We start from the raw sequence: 17,384 nt of genomic DNA on the forward strand, positions 1-17,384 counted from the left end.
TATTAATATTGCATAAGATTAAAATCCATCAGAGTTTGAGTCCTGCTCCGTGTACATGACCAGGGCCTTGTCTCTTGTCATGCTAACCACCCTGGCCCTGGCTCGTGGTGGGGGGGACACCTCTCTCCTTGCACACCCTCAGGTAGTTAACGGGCACATTTTAACTGCACACCGGCAGGATTTCACCTTGCCTATGATGACGTGGGAGCTTACTCTTGGAAGGTTCTCGAAGAATTGTCACTTTTATTTTTTCCTCCACCGTGATGAACTTTCATTGCGGTGCATCGTGAGTCCTCTCACAAGAAGGCTTCGAGTTTTGTTTGGTTTGGCAGTGGACTTCTGTTTAAAATTCCTTTCATCTCTTCCTTCCATGCTTTTTAATATTCGTTTTGATAGCTGAGGGCTCAGAGAGGAATTTTAGATGACTCTTATTACAGTAATTAAACGTGTATCTGCCTCTTTCTCAATCCCAATGGGGGTGGAGGAAATGCTGTTGTTTTTATTTTATTTTTTTAAATCCCTGAATTTTTTTGTCTTCCTGAGATTCCCCACCACCACCTTTCTTTCTTTTCTTTTTTTTTTTTAATTTGGAGGAAATAAGAAACAATTCATGGGCGAGATCTAAAGTTTCATTAAAATTGCTTATGGCCTGTCTCAGGCATTTTAAGTGGGCCATCTGTCTAAACATCTCTGGAGCTCTCTTTTCTGATCATTTCCTCGACGTATTCATGAGCCATGGGGGGCCCCTTTGTAGTCTGGAGTCCTGGGTAGCCGGGTCTGGGTAACCCCACTGAATACAGCTCGGTGCCATATCTTTTCACCGTGCTGCAAACTCTCTGAACTTGGGGTAGATGAATGGGCCACTTTTCTCCGGGCCCCTTTCTTCCTGCGAAGATTTGTATGCAGAGGCTGACCCCTCCGCGGCCATGGAATGCGGCATATTATTCTTGATCATTTTCCAGGGGACCCACAGGGAAAGTTATGATGGAGGATTGCTTAATGATTCTTAGACACCACCATTGTCTTAACTCCGCCATCTCCCTCACCGGGAGGGAAGGACCCCGTGGAAGAAGATCAGCTTTCGGGGGGTGGGGGTGGGCTGGGAGGAATGGGGAGTGTCTGATAATGGAGTTTTGAGAGACTCATCATCCTTGATCACTAAAGATGCCATTAATTAGCTCCCGCGTTTGTCCAGAATCTGCCTTCAAACATGCCGCGTCCTGGGCCTGTCCTTTGAGTCTCGCTTGTCCTTTGAGGAAAATATCACCATAAGTTCAGTGTGTTGGGAGCCGCCCCTGGCAGTTTTTTTTTTTTTTTTTTTTAACCATAAAAAGTAGAAACATGTAGTTTCGCTGAACAGATTCATTCTGGGTGGTTGATGATAATCAAAGGGGACAGGTCTGGGGGAGCGCTATTATTGGGCTTGCTTTTGTGAGCACCTGTTTGTGTGAATTCCTTCCCCCCCTTTTTTGGGGGGGGCAGGCTGGTGACGGTCTTTTGGGTTTGAAGCTGGACTGAGTTGTGCCCATGAAGCTTTTGGTCCCTGCAAACGCTTCAGTCGGTGCAGCTGGGGTCGGCCCCCCAATACACTCTATGCTTCACATGTGGTGTTTCTCAGTGGTCTGAGTGTCATTTCTTTCTGTGATCCACTGCATGGTATTTCTGTCTAAAGAGAGAGGTTCAGGTTCATCGAGATGCTTCTTCAAGACTGTTAGACGCGTGATGCAAAGTGGTCCTCTCTCCCTGCAAAGTTTAAAATGCCCCCTTGGGAAATTGTTACCTTCCAAAGGTGGGTGAGTTCGAGGCCCTGATGTCAGCACTCTGCAGTAATTATTCATGGTTGCTGTGGTCTCTAGCCTTCCAGAAATACAGAAATCACATTCAGGTGGGCCTCACTCCCTTCATTTATTGAATTTTTGTTCGTTTATATTTTTCTTTTTGAGCCACACCCAGTGATGCTCAGGGCTGACTCCTGGCTCTGCACTCAAGGATCACTCCTGGGGAAGCTGGAGTTTGGGGGAGCCCTATAGGAGGCCGGAAATTGAACCCATCTCATTCACGGGCAAGGTTGGTGCCCTCCCTGCTGCATTATCACTCTGGTTACCTTCTCCCCTTCATGTATAATTGGAGTTTATTGCTACTTGGAGAGCTGATCGACAATTCACTGACACATTGACAGCCAAGCCGGTTCGTTTTATTGCAAAAACAAATAACAACATCAAGCTACTTGGAGCTTCTGGAAAGCCAGAGAGGATCTTGGTCAGACTGACACATGCAGTGTACGAATCAGAAGCTAATTCCATAGTCAGACTAGCATTTTCTTGGGCTCTCGGGCTCTCTCTTGCAAGAGGAAGCGTCCTTCCTTCTGGCCCTGAGGCGGATCCAGTTAAAACACAGGCCAAGTGTGGTCTGGGCTGGGGCCAAGAGTGGTCACCCGCCATTTCCCTTCTCTTCTGGAAGCAGAGGCTGGTTGCAGCCTTGGGTGCAGCTGGTGAAGCTCAGGCCGGGGTAGTGGGTTCCAGGGTCGGAGTTGGGGGAGCCTCCTAGGGTGACAGTATAAGAGGCAGATGGACCTTTTGAGAGTCAGAGAGCCAGGAAGAAGCTGTTTCCTCACTGGCACTTCGCCTGTCAAGGGATGGTACCCAGGACAGTGTCAAGAGTCTGGGCATGGAGCAGGGACCCTCCCTTCAGAAGAAGGAGCAATGGACTTCACTAATTTGTTTTGGGAGGATTTGGGGCCACATCTGACTATGCTAATGACTGCCTGGCTCCCAGAGGAAGAGAGTTGTGGTTTTTTGTTTTGTTTTGTTTTGTTTGGTTTGGTTTGGTTTGATCTGAGGTCACACCCAAGGCTCACTTCTGTGCTCTGTGCTCGCTCTGTGCTCAGGAATCACTCTTGGTGGGCTTTGGGGGATCCTATGGGATGCCGGGGTTGGAAGCGAGTAGGCTGTGTGCAAAGCAAGTGCCCTCCCCGCCATGCTATGGCTCCCGTCTTCAGAGTTGTGTTTTATTCAGTGAGCAAGAGCTTTAGATTCACACACTGTTCATGCCCTGATTAAAAAGCACTTTCCTGCTAAGCAAAAGCTAACTGTCCTCAGAACCTGCAGCAAGTTGTAGTGTTTTTGCTGGTGGGGGATCTTAAAAGACACGCAGTTATGTGCAGAATGCAAGGAAACGAAGCTCTCCAAACAGCGCGGTTGGCGGGAAATGGCCGAGTTGGGTTTTTCTGCCGACTTCACTTCACCAGAGCCCAGATTTGTAATGGCTGTGCCGGGTTCCCTGACTCAGCTTGGCTTGACATGGTTTGATGTGTGAAGTAATTGAAAGGCTTGGCTTAGCCAGGCTCTTATGCAGCCAGCCAGACCCCAGCCGAAGGATAATCAGAGACCCAATTGGACACCAAGAGCAGGAGCTTATTGGGAGCTTGTTTTATTTAATGTGTGTGTGTGTGTGTGTGTGTGTGTGTGTGTGTGTGTGTGTGTGTGTGTGTGTGGCTACAAGTGGTTCTCAGGGGCTACACTTGGCCCTGTGCTTGGGGATTGCTTCTCTTTTTTTTTTTTTACTTGGGGTAATATCCTGGGTAATAATCTAGGACTATGAATGTCCTGGGATGGAATTGGGGTTGGCTGTGTTCAGGGCAAGCACCTTACCTACCCCTGTACTATTTCTCCAGTACAATCCCTTTATCCTCATCCTCATCATCATCATCATCATCATCATGTTTTTTGGGCCACACCTGGCATCGCCCAGTGGCTACCTACTCCTTACTCCTTGCTCTGTGCACAGAAATTGCTCCTGGCAGGCTCCAGGGACCGAACCTGGGCCCATCCCTGGTTGGGCATGTGCAAGGCAAACACCCTACTGCTGTGCTATCACTCCGGCAGCCCCCAAGATCCCATTTTTAAGGAGCTTGAATGGTAGGTAGGTAAGTTACAGTTTTACCACGTGTGACATAGAAAAACCAAGGTACGAGAGAGGGTCAAACTTTCAGGGAACAGTAGAGATTTTGGGGACCTGCGTGTGGAGACACAGTTCATCGAGAGAGCTCACGCCTCCCTGAAAGAGATCACTTGATCCATTTGGTTTTGTTTTGTTTTGTTTTGATTTTGGGCCACATCCAGCAGGGCTCAGGGGTTACTCCTGCCTCTGTGCTCAGAAATTGCTCCTGGCAGGCTCTGGGGACCATATGGGATTCTGGAATTGAACCTGGGTTTCTCCTGGGCCGGCCGCATGCAAGGCAAATGCCTTACCACCGTGCTATCTCTCTGGCCCATCCATTTTTTTTTTTTTGGATTTTGGGCCACACCCGGCGGTGCTCAGGGGTTACTCCTGGCTGTCTGTCTGCTCAGAAATAGCTCCTGGCAGGCACGGGGGACCATATGGGACACCGGGATTCGAATCAACCTCCTTTGGTCCTGGATCGGCTGCTTGCAAGGCAAACACCACTGTGCTATCTCTCCGGGTCCTCCATTTGTATTTTTTTTTAATTTATTTTTATGTTTTTGTTTTGGGTTCACACCCAGCAGCGCTCAGGGGCTACTCCTGGCTCTACACTCAGAAATCACTCCTGGCAGGCTCGGGATGCCAGGACTTGAACCACTGTCCTTCTGCGTGCAAGGCAAAAGCCCTACGTCCATGCTATCTCTTTGGCTCCTCCATTTGTATTTTTTAATGTTTTTTGTTCTCTAGTATTTAAACCATTTCTTCTCCTTCAGAAGACAAATTTGTAATTGGTAAGCCCAGATATTTCCACACATATTCATCTTCCCTTAGAGATTGTGACAGGAAGGGATTTAATCTTAATCATTGTTTTTGTGTATTTGTGTGGCTATGACTCTTATAAATGGAGTATGCAGAGAATCCTATTGAAATTCAGTGTGGGGGGTTACGGATTTGCATTAGTATGTTTTCAGAACTGGTTTAAGTGAGAATTTAGGTACTGCATTTTTAGTGCTTAGCTGGAATTACTTCCCAAGAACAAGCAACAGGATTAAATTAGGTTAATTCAGTGAGCATTACAGTTTTTGCTACTCAAAACAATGTGAGAAACATTTGTACTCTACAAATACTTTACTGGACTGAAGAGCTAGTTTGAGGTATGGGGTAGGGCTCAAAGTCTTTTTTTATTTCTTGCATGTGGCTGATCCTAGTTCAGTCCCTGGCACTGAAGGCTGGTCCCCAGAATGCCATCATGAGCTTGAGAGCCAGAAGTAGCTCCTTGCGCACTGTCAGGTGTGGTCCAAATTGTCACCCTACACCCCCAAATATGCTTTTTTGGGGGGCAACACCCAGTTAGACTCAGGAGTTTACTCCTGTCTCTGTAGGAATCACTCCTGGAGATGCTCAGGGGACCATACAGGATGCCTGGGATTGAATCTGGGTCAGCTGCATGCAAGGCAAACAAGCACCCTCCCTGCTGAACTGTTTCTCCAGGCATTCTCCTCTACCCAATATTTTGACTGTGGTTGTTCGGCTCATTTTCCTGGACATTATATTAATCATCTTCAAGGAAAGATTCGAGTATTAAGACTGGCATCACTTTGGCCTGTTCTTCCCCGTACAGATAGTAAAGGAAAGAAACACAAGTTGGCTCTGAGAGATGACTGTGTGTGTGTGTGTGTGTGTGTGTGTGTGACCATAGTGGTGGGGATTGACAGCAACACGAGTGCAGACATACATCAGACTTAGAGAATGTTATACATCAGCCATGTGTGCTGTTGCCCAACAATGGACATTTAAACCTCCAGAAAGGAGAAGCCTAGACCCATGTCCTTTCAGTGGCTCTCAACAATGGTGGCTCTGAACAGGAAAGAAATGTGTAATGCATTAGGGGGCTAAATCCTGAAGAACTGGCAGAGCTCAGCTCAAGGGGAAAGAAGGTCGCTATGCTCTCTGAGCGGCCCCTGTTAGGTTTGATTTTATTTGAAGTTTTGGTTTGAAGGGGTCATACCCATGGGTACTCGTGGATAAGTCATGTCTCAGTGCTCAGGAGAAAATTCCTGGTGGTGCTAGGTTCTGAATCAGGACCTCCTGTTTTGTCCCTTGACTTCTCTCTTGGATGCTGTCTTTTGGGTTGGGTTTGCTCTTTTGTTTTGTTGCTGTTGTACTTCTCAAGGTTAGACAATGTTCCGAAACACCAACCCTGACACTCATATCAACCCTGCACACTGATGATGTCCCAGGCACTCACTTCCCACACTGATGTCAGTGGCCAAGAGAGGAAAGGCGACTTGGCTAACACCTTCTCTCCCTTCTCCCACAGAGTGCCAATTCTGCAGCCGCAAGTGGCCCAGTGGGAACTCTCGGTCAAACTGCAAGACGCCATCCACACTGTCATTGCCTCCAACAGTGGCCCAGCCTTCTCTGTGAGTTATGGTCTTAGCTTGCCAGGAGGAACCCCCTGAGCACCTGTTGGGTGTGGATCTCCCCCCTCCAAAAACAGGAAAAAAGCTATGGTGGGTCGATATATTCAGTGGTACCCAGGTCTTACTTTCTACTCAGTCCAGAGGAATTACTCTTTGTGTGTGTGTGTGTGTGTGTGTGTGTGTGTGTGTGTGTGTGTGTGTGTGTGTGTGTGTGGTTTTTGGGTCACACCTGGCAGTGCTCAGGGGTTATTCCTGGCTCCAGGCTCAGAAATTGCTCCTGGCAGACACGGGGGACCATATGGGACGCCGGGATTTGAACCGATGACCTCCTGCATGAAAGGCAAATGCCTTACCTCCATGCTATCTGTCTGGTCCCCAGACTATATGGGGTGCTGGGAATCGAACCCAGGCAAATGCTCTGCCCCTATTCCATCACATCAGCCCCTGCAGTGTGAGTTCATTCTTGTATTGGAATTATAATCACTGGTTCTTTTGATGCCATTTATGACATTTGTGGAGAGTGGTGCTGAAACATGTCACTGGAGTCATGCTAATGAAAGATGTTATAGGGCCACCCCTGGATGTTCTGTACAGGCTGGAAGTGGGGGCACTCAGCACTTCGGAGGATGTAGGATTTCTGGGTCCTACACTACTCAGTATTCATTCTCTACCCTAGGGAGTGATCTGGTGTTGGATTACTGGGTCCCTACCTACTCAATATTCATTCTCCACCCCAGGGTGTGATCTGGTGATTACTGGGTCTCTCCCTACTTAGTATTCGTTCACCATCCTAGGATGTGGTCTGTTTCTTGCTAATAAAAAGTCCAGGTTTCAGAGCATTCTTTCTCTGGTCTTCCTCCTCTATGCTACCTTCCTTCTTAAGACCAGAAGGCTTGTGAATTGGAATTCCTGAACCCATTCTTGCCCCCTTTCAACTGTGCAGATTATTTTCTGCATTGATAGTTACTTCCAGACCCACATCTCTCCAGGTCCTGGTTTTGGAGCCTGAGGCTTCATTCACAGAGGGGACCATGCAATGGCAGGGATCCAACCAACCAGGCTCTCATATCCAAAAGGCATACACCCTGCTGTTTGTGCCACATCCCTGTTCCCGTACAAGTGATTACCACACTCCTTAGAGAAAACCTTCCAGTGTTGATTTGCATGACGTGGCTAGTTTTTTTTTTTAATAACAGACCAGCGTGGTAAAGACCAAATAGGGCAAAATGGCTCACCCTGGCCTTGTTGCAAAGGAAAACCTACATGTTTAGGAAAACCTTCCTTCTACACATCTTCTGCACAGAAGTGGCTCCTTCTCTGTCCCTGTTTTATGGAGGTGGTAGAGAAAGGCCATTGTGCATTGTTGGTCAAGCACATGTTGGTACAGCCTCAAGGCTGAGGCCTGTCAGCATTGGGAGTATAGAGCACAGGGTTGGCATGCAGGAGATGGACGAGCATGTGTGAGGCCCTGTGGGGCAATGGGAGGAGAGAGGAGCTTCTTCAGTGCCTGGCATTGACATGAGTCAGTGTATTTGGTCCCTCTCATCCAGGGCACTGTCAAGCAGCATCTGATTAGCAGGATGGTGCTGAGTTCTCAGAGCACAGGACCCTTTCACATAAAAGAATGTGGTGTTTATGCTAATTCTGGCTATGCTGGTCTTGATAAGGAGGCGGTAGAAAGCCAATAATGGAGGGGTTAAAGAATTGGGGGGGCTGGCCCCAAACAAGCATGGCAAGGATGCAGATCTTTGACTGACTGGCTCGTGAGAACTTCTAAAATTCTGGAACTCAGGATGGGAGCCATAGTTCAATGGGGAAGGTGATTGCCTTCCAAATGTCCAACCCGGGTTTGATCCTTGGCATCATATATGGTCTCTTGAGCCAGCTAAGAGTGATTTTTGAGTGCAGAGCCAAGAGTAAATCCTGAGCACCAGTAGTTGTGGCCCCCAATCAAACAAAGAAACAAATAAACAGAAAATTTGCAATCCTGTATGTAAACTAGCCTATCTCCCCTTCTACCCTGTTTCCCAATTAAAAATAATTAGGTCCGGAATGTTGCTTTATAGATATTTTTTAAATTTTGGAGCCACACCCGGTAATGCTTAGGGCTACTCCTAGCTCTGCACTCAGGAATCCTTCCTGGTAGGATTCTGGGAACTGTCAGGAATGCCAGGGATCAAAACCAGGTTGGCAGCATGCAAAGCATTTGCCTTGCAAGCAGCTGACCAGAGTTCGATCCCTGACATCACATAGGGTCCCCCGAGCCCTGCTAAGAGTGATCCCTGAATACAGAGCCAGGACTAAGTCCTGATCACTACCTGTTGTGGCTTCAAAAGCAGAAGAAAAGAAAAGTCCCTTGCAGGACCCAAGTGTGTCCTTTCACACATGGTCTGGTGACCAGTTGGGTGCTGAGCTCCAGAATCTGGTTCTCAGCCTTGAACCTCAATCCAAGGGGCCAGAGTGAGGGGAGAGGAGAGGGAGGAGGGATGGGAAAGGAGGGAAAGTAGAAAATAGGTAAAGAGGAGAGAGTGGTCAGTGTGCAGTGGGATAAAAGGCACTTGCGTTACAGGCAGAAGGCTGGGGTTTGATCTCTAGCACTGATTATTCATGGGGAATAAGTCCCAAGCACTACTAGGTGTGCCCCTGAATAAAGTATTACCTTACAAACTATAAAATAAATCCCCACTATTTGTGAGATCACCCCACATGCCATGTTTCTAACTCCAGTCACACGGGTCTGAAGAAGCTGAGTAGCAGTGAAGGATTAATAAACCAAGCCAGTCAGAAGAGAGTCATGGAGTCAGTCTGCTTCTTGAGTCTTGGTATCTCTGAGCATGCCAAGCTAAGATGCTCTTTCTTTTTCTCCCAAAACAAAATCCACCAGGGATGGGGCAGGGAAGAGTGATCCAGGTGCGCTTTTACATATCAAAGGAAGAGGTTTAGGGGAAAGAGGAAGGTGGGGGGATGCCTTAGTTTTGGGTTAATAGCTGGGCATCACTTACAATGAAGACTCTTATGTACTCCTAAGGGTTTCTGCTCAGGAACCTGAGTCAGCAGCTGACAGGGCCCTGGTGGTGGGGACCAGTGGACCCCCTCAGTGAACTGGGCTGCCAGGCACAGGTGCCAGGGTGGGTGGGCAGTGGGCAGACAGCTGCAGCGATTATGCCAGTCCTTCACCACACCTGTCTGAAGTGGGATTTCAGACCAGCCTGACCTCCTTGCTTCTTGCCATCTTGTCCTGAGTCCCCAAGAAAGCTACAGAACCCACATCTGCTAGTTTGTCACATTTTATTTTTATTTTTCAGCGACAACATTGTTTATGATTGAGTTTCCAACAACCTTCCCTTCACTAGCGCTCATTTCCCATCAAAAGTGTCCCCAGTTTCCCTGTCTCTGTCACAGACATTTTTCTTTTCTCTCTTTCTCTCCTCCCCACCTCTCAGTCTTCATTTAACTTTATTTTAAATAGTCTTGGGCATTTAGCATTGGATTTTTTTCCACTCGACCCCGCTCAGTGGTGTCTTTGGTATCCCAGTGAATTAAACGTATGTTTTTGTTCCTAATGCTTTAAAACTGGGACCAGTTAGTTCTGTTTATTTTTATTTATTTAAATTCTCCGGTGTACCTTTCCAAAGCAGTATTTGAGAATAAATTCAGGCTCGTCATCAAAGAAAGAGATGCCTGTTTTGTTTAACCTCGTTAATGAAAAGACCTTTATTTTCTCAGAGAGTAAAGATAATGGTGTGGCCTGGTTTCCAGGACTTTATTCTCTTTGTTGGAATCGCCTCTGTACTACAACCTTTTTTTTTTTTTTGGAGGGGGGCCACACGGGGTGGTGCTCAGGGGTTATTTCTGGCTCTGTGCTCAGAAATCACTCCTGCCAGGCTCTGGGGACTATATGGGATGCCAGGGATCAAAGCTGGGTTCGTTTTGAGCTGCCCATGTGCAAAGCAAATGCCCTACTGTTGTGCTATTGCTCTGGCTCCTGAACTACTATCTTGGTGCTGAATTCCATTCTCTCAACCCTCATGATAATGCCTAGAATTTTCCTAGTCTAGGGCAGGGTGGTTGGGAAGCGAGCCTTCAGGATTTTCCTGTGATAAGAAAACTTCTCAGGACGATTCCATTTTGTGTTTTACTGAGTTTTATATTTGTATGTTTGAGAGAGGGGAACTCTCTTCATCTTTGGGGTCCACCTTTTGTTTATTGGTTTTGGCTCTGTGCCCAGGGATTACTCTTGGCGGACTCTGGGATCTAACGGAGTGATGGGATCAAACCTGGGTCAGGCACCTGCAAGGGAAGAGCCCTCCTCACTGTGCTATAATATCTTGTATCACTGATTCCTGACACCCATTTTGTGGTGAATACTATTATGCTCAACAAACCCTGTGACTGCTGGGTGAGCCAAGGGCAGAGCAGAGACCTGGTTCTGCATGGACCAGTCCTTCCCTCTGCAGTGGGACGAAACTCTTCATTTAACAGCCTTGCAGGTGGTGTTTTAGCTCTCTGAAATCCTCTCAAAACAAATGGAAGTATTGGGTTTCCTCTACTGAGGGAACTTGTCTCTTGCTGTTCCATCTATTAGCATTTTGTTGTTGTTGTTTTAAGGAAAGATTTGGATTCGCTCCACCAATGATAGACCTTCAGAATCACCAGTTCCAGGAATTTCAAAAAGCTTTGGTGGGAGGGAATTATGGGAAAGTCACTTAATTCGGGGAGGACAATAGCCTAGATTCTGGAAACTTCCCTTCTCCCGCTTCCTCGCCCTGGTAATGACAGCAATGGGGTGTTGTAGTCAAGCCCAAGAGTTCTGAGCTCTTTCCGCTGCCTTTTCTTAACTCCTTAACATGTTTCACCCAGGATTCTGGTTTTCTGTGTCAGAAGAAGCAGCACTTACTGGAATGGTGACTTACTATTTCATTCATTTTTTTAATTCCGCTTCCGCTCAATGAATATGTAGAACATTTTCAGTACTGAGGCATCTCCTGTTTCATTTATTTTGATTTCAGTTAGTTAAATGTTGCATGGCTTTGCAGAAAGTCCCCTAGAAAGTCAGAGTTGGAGGCCCAGAAAGCAGTTTCGGTTGTGCCTAGTAAGGGGTGCTGGGTGCAAGGAAATGCTGTCCAAGCTCGGCCTCCCCAGCCCAGCTCTTTGTAGTTCCCAAAAACAACATTGTCTGGGGGGGGGGGGTGTATGTGGACTCGATGTGCGTCATTTGATGTCCCCGCACCAGCCGGGCCCGACTGCCCTTTGAAATGTGCGAGCCGTGGCCGGGGCCCCTCAGATGGATCTCATCAGCTCTTCCCGGGCCAGGTTGCCCACTGCGGCCGCCCAAGTCCCATCTCATTCACCCCTAACCAGAAACACCTCCCTTCAAACCTCGCTTCAAAGACAGGGTTGGGGGGGCAGCAGGGTTTCGGATTCTCTCAGTGTGTGAACCGCTTTGTGGTGTTGGTTTCCCCTCACTGAGGGGACCTTCTGTTTATACAACTGTGAGGATTGAGAAAACATAGCCTGCTTCCCTAAGACCTGCGATGGGGGTAGGGGGGCCGTCACAGATCTGGGGAACAGATCTCGGTGGGACCCTGGGAGCAGCTGTGCGTTTGCATATTTTGTTTGTCAGAGGGGTGACCTCTCTCCTCAGTATGGCCTACACTTGTGGAATTCCTCTTTGAGCCTAAAATCTGAAAGCCAGTGACTCGGGTTCGCGGATGAAGTGGGAGTTGGTTTCCAGAACTTGTGATCTGAGGGTTGGGATCGGTTCCCCCCTCACAGGAGCACAGCTGAGCCTCTTCTCTCCATAGGGGCTGTGCTAGCATTTCCTCAGGCCGCTGTGACCATAGTTGGGTGAGAAGAAGGAAAACATTTGTTTTCTCCAGCATACATAAAATGGCCTGTAAAGAGAGGCTCCCCCTGGCCATCCTGTGGGGCTTAAAAGGAAAGGCCACCCAGTGGTCTTCCAACTGAGCAGTCGTTCCTTGGAACAGCCACTAAGAATTTTCCCCTGAGGACGCCTCAGGCCTGTCCCTGCAGAGGCCCGACCACAGCCTGGCCTACTCCGGCTGCTTCTGTCTCCAGCCCTCCACTTGTGGTTATATGTGGGAGTCAGGGTGAGTGTGGGGAGGGGTTGTGAATGTGTGGGAGAGTATGAGTGACCGAGAGTGTGTTTGAAAGTGTGCAAGTGTTTGTGTGACTAGTATGTCTGTGAATGTGGGAGAGTGTTTGAGCATGTTGTGAGTCAATGAGCCTATGAGTATGTGAGTATGCGTGTGTGTTTATGTGTATGTGTTTAAAAAAAAGGTATGGTGACCACAGAGGTAGCACTGGGGTTAAGTAGCCCATGCTTGCATCCTCTGAAACATGGTTCTAATTCCTGGCACTATGACCTTTCGGAGGTCACTTATGAGCACAGCTAGGAATGGCCCCTGAGCATCTTGTGTACTCATTGTCCCAACCCTAAGGAAGAGAGAAATGGATACGTGTTCTTTTATTTTTTAATTAATTAATTAATTTGTTTATTTATTTATTTATTTTGGTTTTTGGACCAGAAACTGAGGGGGTACTCCTGACACAGCACCAAAAATCACTTTTGGCAGCCCTGAGGGATCATATGGGTTGCTGAGGATAGAACCTGGGCTGGTTGCATGCAAGGCAACGCCCTACCACTGTGCTATTGCTCTGGCCCCATGGATGTGTGTTCTATAAGAGGGATATTGAACAGGTCTGTCTTAAGGTCGGTCTTACATGGTCTCTTTGTTGAAAACTTTCTTGCAAATCCTCTAAAACCTTGTCAGAAGTAGGCAGATCTCAAATGCAACTTTGATGAATTTTATCTCCCCTGCTGTGTGTAAGACAGCATGGGGTAAGGTGGTGGGCCCCTTTCCAGACCTTGCAGCCTTCCACAGACTTGCTCATGTGTGCAAGCAGAGCCAACAGGGGGAGAGGGAGAGAGAGACAGACAGACAGACAGACACAGAGACAGAGAGAGAGACAGAGAAAGACAGAGAAGTCCATTCCCAGAGGTATTTGGGTGCTGGTCAGTCTCCTTCCAGCTCCCCTTTGTACTCATGCTCCATCCCCATCAGCCATGGTGCTCTGGGGTGCATTGTGGGCCAGAGGAGGTGGTCCAGGGGATGGTAGCAGAGCTTCGGCTTGAAAATGCTTCTTAGGACCTATGAAGGCCTGCTGTCTCCCTTAGTGCCCAAGGTTCAGAGGGCTCCAAAGCTCTCAGGACCTGTGTTAGCATCAGTTCCTGGAAATGCCAGGCTAAGGAAAACCAGTAGACCCCGGGTCAGTAGATTGGAGTCACTTTTGAGCCCTGGCATTGCTTGTTGGGGAATAGGTAGGAACGAGGCCTCATTCCAGCTTCTGCGTTCCCTTCCTGGGCATCAGTGAGGCTCAGAGTCCCCAGGGGTCTTTGTACAAATCCAGCTGAAGGATGAAAGTAAGACCGGGACAGCAAATATGGTGGGAAATGAGCTCTGATATTCCCTGAGACAGAGGCTTTTAGCCTCTGTCGAGGGAGGACCCAGGGTAGTTCATACCTCACAAGCTGTGCTTCCCCCCCTGAATGAGAACAGATTGGAAGCTTTGGGCGGGATCAGCAGGGGAGGTGCTTGCCTTGCACGAGGCCAATCAGAGTTTGATCCCCAACATCTCACAGGTCCCTTGTGCATTGCCAGGAATGATCCCTGAGTGCAAAGCCAGTAGTAATTCCTGAGCAGCACTGGGTGTGACCTAAAAACAAACAAACAAAATATTATTTTAGCAATAAAACATTAACTGTGTTAATGACTCACTGAATCCTTATTGGTCTCAGATTTAGATAACCCTGAAACTGTATTTGAGGCCACAGCCGAATTTCCTGGAGAGGTGTTTCTCTGAGTCCAGTCATCTCCCGGAAGTCTCCTCCAAGGCAGAGGGGTCCACGCTGGCATGGTCCCCAACTCTCTTAGCCTTCCAGAACCTGGCAAGCCTGCAGTTCTTCCATCATCTCCTGCTGGTGGTTTGTTCCAGCGCGGCTGAGCGTCAGGTTCTTGTGGGGGTCCCAGAGATCAGAGCCTTCTTCATTCACCCTGGGTACCAGGAGCAGCTGCTTAAGCCTTCAGATATCACGGAGTTGTTGGCCCAATTGGTGCCATGACACCGTCCTTAAAGGAAGCTCTGCTGTTTGCCTCACATTGCTATGAACTGGAATCTGACAGGCTCTTCTTGGCTGCGCCATTTTGTGAGCTGTGGAGGTGACTATAACTTCTCAGATGTGTTGTCCACAGCATGTAGTCAGTCACAGTCCCACTGTAGGGTTGCTCCAGGATTTCACTGTTGGTCAGGGTGCTTGCCTTTCACATGATCAACCCAAGTTTGATTCCCCAGCACCCCATCTGGTCCCCCAAGCACTTTAGGAGTGATCCCTGAGCACAGAGCCAGGAGTAAACCCTGAGCACTGTCAGATGTAGTCCAAATTTTAAAGAAAATAATTTATAAGCTCATTTATTGTGCTGGGGAGATAGCTCAAAGGACTGAACACAAGCTTTGTCTTTTTTTTGGTCTTTGGGCCACACCCGGTGACGCCCAGGGGTTACTCCTGACTGCGCTCAGAAATCAGTCCTGGCTTGGGGAACCATATGGGATATTGGGGGATTGAACCACAGTCTGTCCTAGGTTAGCACGTGCAAGGTAGATGCCCTACCACTTGCACCGCTGCTCTGGCTCCTGAACACAAGCTTTGCATGTGGAAGTCCCAGGTTTGATTTCTGGTGTACATACAGGCGCCTCCTCCCAAACACTGCTGGGGGTGAATCTTTGAGCATTGCCAAGTATGGCTCACCTCCAAGAAATAATGCCAAGCATTTGCCCTTGCATTCATTTATGGCATCTGGACTCATTTTTTTTTTTTTTTTCTGTGAATGAATAACAAGAAAGTGAGATGGCTGGGCGAAGCCAAGGGACATTTCTCATCTGGATGGCGCCAGAGTTTAGAGCTTCTCTTCAGAGTTGCTGTTTCTTTTCTGGGACAGGAAACTGGAGAACAGGCTTGCCATTATGTTTCTGCAGAAACATTAAGGTTCAGCATAAGCCATTTTGGGTAACTGGAGATTCAGCAGTGGTGGGGACATTTGATCGCAGCTATATTGGTGCAGCGAGAGCATGCTGATGGGTGACCTGGCTGTGGCAGCATCTCGTTCCCCAGGACCATGGTGAATGGGCGCTCCATGTTTGCGTATGGTACGGAAGCAGAGCCAACACGTCCGCTGGAGTTGAAGCAAGGTGCTGGGTTCAGGCAGTCAGTCTTCTGTGGCAAGCGTCTGAGTGACCCCAGAAGGCCGCTAGATTTACTCAGTGACTGTGCTTCGGTTCTGTAATCCCTGAGATAGTTTTTGAGAAGTGGTTTCGCCATAGCTCTTACTGCAAAGGATGCAGGTTCAGCTTGAAGAACTGAGGAGTCCCTTGCTTGGTAGTTTTTCCTGGTCATGTTGTAGCAAAATCTGGAAGGCTTGTTACATTGCCAGCTACTAAAAGCTAATTAGAAGTGTGAGAACCAGGGGCTGGAGAGATAGTTCAATGGTAGGGTGTTTGCACTGTCTGCGGCTGACCCAGGAGGGACACAGTTTGATTCCTGGCATCCTATATGGTCCCCCTGCCTGACCATGGGTGATTTTTGAGTGCAGAGCCAGGAGTAACCCCTGAGCACCACTGAGTGTGGCCCCAAAACCAATCTCGATCAATCAATCAAAGTTTTAAAAAAGAGAAATGTGAGAACCAGTGGAAGTGAGATTGGGTGGGACTTGGTACGTGACTATTTGCTTCATGAATCAATAATTAAAGAAGGAGAAGTGAACCGGTTTATCTCCTCTCCCGACTGTGCTGCCTTCATGGTCCTGGAACCGAGATTTCCCTCTTAAGTCAGGGGTCTCAAACTCGCGGCCCACAGGCCGTTTGTGGCCCTTCATACAACATTTTGTGGCCCACGGCCGGCCTTCAAATATCGCAGTATTCGCGACTATTTGCTTACCGAATAATCGCAATAAAATCGCATTAGTAAGAAAAAAATCGCATTAAACATTCGCATACCCCGAGCAGTTCCGTTCGGGGTATGCAAATGTTTAATGCGATTTTTTGTGATTTTCTTTTCTTACTAATGCGATTTTTTATTGTGAATATTCAGTAAGCGAAATCCCTTATGCGGCCCTGCCTCACCCCGACTTTGCCTCCTGCGGCCCCCAGGTAAATTGGGTTTGAGACCCCTGCTGTAAGTCAAAGCTTAGTCTTGTCCACTGACTTTTCTGGTTTTGGTTTGGGGCCACACAGAGGACTGACTCCTGGCTCTGCACTCAGGCATCGCTGCTGAACGTGCTGGGGGAACCAGATTCAATCAGGGATTGAATCTAGGTCAGCTGTATGCTAGGCAAAGGCCTTACCTGCTCTACTATCTTTAGGGCCCCACATCCATTGGCCTTGGGGCTCCCAGCACCTACACTAAGCCCCCCCTACACACACACCAAGAATGGCAGGCGTCCTTTCTCACTTGGTGGGCTGAGGGTACCGTAGCAACTTGGAACTAAGCCGCAGCACACACAGAAGAATATCCCGACGGATTGGGGGATATTCTTGCTCCCATTCTGTCTCTCTCATTTGCTCATTCAAGCATATACAACTTCAACAAGAGGAAGTAATTTTGTTCCCATTTCTTGATTGGAATTGTTTTCCACTTTGGCACTGGGTGGAGAGAGGGAAAAAATCATATTGAAAGCATGGCTCCGCTAATGAAGTTGCTTGTCCTTTTTGGTGCCAAATTTGGCAGGTAAAATTACCATTTATTCTACTTTGCTAGAGCAGGAGAATAGATGGCTGAGGAAAAGTAGCAATTTAAGTAATGACGCCAGATAGGACCCATGTGCTACAGTTTATACATCTGCCATACTTTTCCATAGTGATGGGCATTCTTTTTTTATTTCTCTTCAGTAAGACTTGTTGTCTGTAACCTCTGTCTTCTTGCTAGTAGCTTTCATTAGCTACAGG

The 17,384-nt window shown here is 47.9% G+C and overlaps 1 protein-coding gene across 1 annotated transcript in view; it reads left to right on the forward strand.

Annotated features, from left to right (window-relative positions):
* PCCA (propionyl-CoA carboxylase subunit alpha) overlaps positions 1–17,384 on the forward strand; it is a 263,459-nt gene that overhangs the window by 162,274 nt on the left and 83,801 nt on the right. Inside the window, exon 19 of the mRNA XM_049778616.1 lies at positions 6,263–6,365. Within this exon, the coding sequence (XP_049634573.1) occupies positions 6,263–6,365 (103 nt within the window). The remainder of the gene's footprint in view (positions 1–6,262; positions 6,366–17,384) is intronic.

Source organism: Suncus etruscus, chromosome 8 (genome assembly GCF_024139225.1).
Source record: "Suncus etruscus isolate mSunEtr1 chromosome 8, mSunEtr1.pri.cur, whole genome shotgun sequence".
In the NCBI taxonomy this organism is placed as follows: domain Eukaryota; kingdom Metazoa; phylum Chordata; class Mammalia; order Eulipotyphla; family Soricidae; genus Suncus; species Suncus etruscus.